General features: G+C 55.9%; 1 protein-coding gene across 1 annotated transcript in view; it reads right to left on the minus strand.

Moving 5' to 3' along the window:
* LOC103172603 (myosin-7) overlaps positions 1 to 3,724 on the minus strand; it is a gene marked incomplete at both ends in the record, with an annotated part of 14,183 nt that extends 10,459 nt beyond the window's left edge. The window contains 6 exon segments of the mRNA XM_042346235.1: positions 1 to 214; positions 830 to 1,000; positions 1,519 to 1,668; positions 1,821 to 1,939; positions 2,418 to 2,556; positions 3,623 to 3,724. The exon segment at positions 1 to 214 is cut by the window's left edge and continues 96 nt beyond it. Coding sequence (XP_042202169.1) covers positions 1 to 214; positions 830 to 1,000; positions 1,519 to 1,668; positions 1,821 to 1,939; positions 2,418 to 2,556; positions 3,623 to 3,724 — 895 coding nt within the window.
* Between the last annotated feature and the right edge of the window lie 26 nt (positions 3,725 to 3,750).

Below are 3,750 nucleotides of genomic sequence, written 5' to 3' on the forward strand. Positions count from 1 at the left end.
TATTCTTCTGCAGCCACCCAGAGATATTGTAGTCCACTGTCCCCGCATAGTGGACCAGAGCGAAGTGGGCCTCAGGCTTTCCCTTCACTATACGAGGCTTCTGGAAGTTGTTGGATTTCCCCAGATGGTTGTCGTACAGTTTGGCCTTGAAGGTCTGGTCACTGGCCTTGGGGAACATGCACTCTTCCTCCAGAATGGACATGATTCCCATAGGCTGTGAGCGAGAGAGAGAGAGAGAGAGAGAGTGAGTGTGAGAATGTGTCTGAGAGAGAGAGAGAGAGAGAGAAATTGTGAGAGAGGGTGCGCGAGAGACACAGAGGTAGAGTGTGTGTGTGTGAGAGAGAGATTGAGAGAGATTTGGGTTGGGATTGAGTTGGGGTTAAATTGGGATTGAGTTGGGGTTGCGTTGGGGTTGGGGTTGGATTGGGGTTGAGTTGGGGTTGGTTTGGGGTTGGGTTTGTGTTGGGTTGGGGGTCGAGTTGGGTTGGGGTTGAGTTGGGGTTGGGTTGGTGTTGGGTTGGGGGTTGAGTTGGGTTGGGGATGAGTTGAGGTTGAGGTTGAGTTGGGGTTGGGGTTGAATCGGGTTGAGCTGTGGTTGGGTTAGGGTTGAGTTGGGGTTGGGTTGGTGTTGAGTTGGGGTTGAATTGGGGTTGGGATGGTCTTGGGGTTGGATTGGAGTTGGGTTGGGGTTTGGGTTGGTTTTGGTTGGTTGGGGTCGATTGGGGTTGGGGTTGGGTTGGGGTTGGTTTTGGGTTGGGGTTGGCGTCGAGTTGGGACACAGACACACACATGTTATGAGGAGAGCGCGGTCTCCTTGTGGAGCTCTAACCTTCTCGATGAGGTCGATACAGGCCTGAAGGTCCATCCCAAAGTCGATGAACTCCCACTCGATGCCCTCCTTCTTGTACTCTTCCTGCTCCAGCACAAACATGTGGTGGTTGAAAAACTGTTGCAGTTTCTCGTTGGTGAAGTTGATGCAGAGCTGCTCGAAGCTGTTAAACTGCGAGAGGGGGAACGAGAGAGAGAGAGAGAGAGAGAGAGAGAGATTGGGAGTGTGAGATGTGGAGGGAGATTGAGAGAGAGAGAGCGCGAGAGAGAGAGAGAGAGAGAGAGATAGGGATTGGGGGAGGAAGACAGAGAGCGCGTGAGAGTGTGGGTGAGAGAGAGATAGACACACACACCGCACACATACAGACAGACAGAAAAAAATAAAGAGAGAGAAACAGACAGATAGAGAAAATAAGAGAGAGTGTGTATGAGAGAGAGGGCAAGAATGAGAGAGAGAGAGAGGGGGGGGGTGTGGGTGTGAGAGAGGGAGATGTGTGTGTGAAGGGAGAGAGAGACAGAGAGAGAGAGAGAGAGAGACGGGAGTGAGAGAGAGAGAGACACAGCGAGAGATAGAGAGAGATAGAGAGCGAGCGAGAGAGAGAGAGAGACAGAGAGAGAGAGAGAGAGAGAGAGAGTGTGAGGAGAGCAGTGAAGAAGGAAGGGACTTTGCTTTGAGGGCATCTCACGTACGTCGAAGATTTCGAAGCCAGCGATGTCCAAGACACCGATGAAATACTGCCTTGGGAGTTTGGTCTCCAAACTCTGGTTGATTCTCACCACCATCCAGTTGAACATCTTCTCGTAGACCGACTTGGACAGAGCCCCGACTGAATAAGAGATCTGTCAAAGCAACGTAAAGCGTAGTGACTGTGGAGCGAGCGAGCGAGAGAGAGACAGAGAGAGAGAGCGAGAGAGAGAGAGAGAGAGAAGAGAGAGAGAGAGACAGCGGTGGATGTGAGAGAGTGTGAAAGCGAGTGAGAGATCTTATTTACCTGTTGGACATTTTGGCCCTTGGTCACGTACTCATTCCCGACCTTGACCCGAGGATGACACAAACCTTTCAGGAGGTCAGCGGAGTTCAGGCCCATGAGATAAGCTGCTTTGTCAGCCTCTGTCAACAACAACAACAACAACAACAATAAATTACATTTGGGTATTACCGTCCACGTTGGGAGGACGTTACATGGCGCTGGACAACAACAGACAAGGTTGGGGTTGGGTTGGGATTGAGGTGAGTTGGGTTGGGTTTGTGTGAGTTGGGTTGGATGAGGTTGAGTTGGGGTTGAGTTGGGGTGAGTTGGGTTGGATTAGGTTGAGTTGGGGTGAGTTGGGTTGGATTAGGTTGAGTTGGGGTTGAGTTGGGGTGAGTTGGGTTGGATTAGGTTGAGTTGGGGTTGAGTTGGGGTGAGTTGGGTTGGATTAGGTTGAGTTGGGGTTGAGTTGGGGTGAGTTGGGTTGGATTAGGTTGCGTTGGATGAGGTTGGGTTGGGTTGGAGTGAGTTGAGTTGGATGAGGTTAAGTTGGGGTGAGTTGGGTTGGACGAGGTTGGGTTGGGGTGGGGGTGAATGGGGTGTAGACTATCCCCAAACCTTCTGTGCCGTCGGGCTCCCCCTGCTCCTCTCTCTGCTTCAGTTTGAAGCGCATGTTTCCGTAGTGCATGATGGCTCCTGTCAACTTGTAGATCCCAATCTTCTCATCCGGGGTGAACCCCAGGACATCAAAGGCACTCTGTCAGCCAGAGAGAAGCCAGGTCAGGGCAGGGCAGGGTAGGGCAGGGCAGGGCAGGGGAGGGCAGGGAGGCAGGGAGGGCAGGGAGGGCAGGGCAGGGTGTGAGCGCTGTGTGTGTGTGTGTGTCTGTGTGTGAGGGTGTGTGTGTGTGTGTCTCTTTGTGTGTGTCTGTGTATATGGGAGTAAGGAAACTCGCCTAAGGTTTGGCCCCGTCCTGTCCCGCCCGGGAATCGAACCCGGGTCCTCTGGCTCACGAGGCGAGGGGTCTGACCCCTGAGCTACAGGGGCTGTGGGGTGTGAGGGGGGGGGTCTGACCCCTGAGCTACAGGGGCTGTGGGGTGTGAGGGAGGGGTCTAACCCCTGAGCTACAGGGGCTGTGGGGTGCGGGGTGGGGGGGTCTAACCCCTGAGCTATAGGGGCTGTGGGGTATGAGGGGAGGGGTCTGACCCCTGAGCTACAGGGGCTGTGGGGTGTGAGGGGAGGGGTCTAAACCCTGAGCTACAGGGGCTGTGGGGTGTGAGGGGGGGGTCTAACCCCTGAGCTACAGGGGCTGTGGGGTGTGAGGGGAGGGGTCTAACCCCTGAGCTACAGGGCTGTGGGGTGCGAGGGGAGGGGTCTGACCCCTGAGCTACAGGGTCTGTGGGGTGCGGGTGGGGGGTCTAACCCTGGGGTACAGGGGCTGTGGGGTGTGAGGGGAGGGGTCTGACCCCCTGAGCTACAGGGGCTGTGGGGTGTGAGGGGAGGGGTCTGACCCCTGAGCTACAGGGGCTGTGGGGTGTGAGGGAGGGGTCTAACCCCTGAGCTACAGGGGCTGTGGGGTGAGGGGGGGTCTGACCCCCTGGGGGGCTGTGGGGGTGAGGGGGGGTCTGACCCCTGGGGTACAGGGCTGTGGGGTGTGAGGGGGGGTCTGACCCCCTGAGGGGCTGTGGGGTGAGGGGGGGTCTGACCCCTGAGGGGCTGTGGGTGTGAGGGGAGGGGTCTGACCCCCTGAGCTACAGGGGCTGTGGGATGTGAGGGGGGGGTCTAACCCCTGGGGTACAGGGGCTGTGGGGAGTGTTACACTCACATCTGTTGCCATTAATTCTTCCTTATCATCGATAGAAGCCACAGTTGTCTCCCCCTGAGAGATGAAGGCGTAATCATAGGGGTTGTTTGTGATCAGCAACATGTCTGCGAGAGAGAGAGTGTGAGAGA

Source organism: Callorhinchus milii, unplaced genomic scaffold (genome assembly GCF_018977255.1).
Source record: "Callorhinchus milii isolate IMCB2004 unplaced genomic scaffold, IMCB_Cmil_1.0 Scaffold471, whole genome shotgun sequence".
NCBI lineage: Eukaryota > Metazoa > Chordata > Chondrichthyes > Chimaeriformes > Callorhinchidae > Callorhinchus > Callorhinchus milii.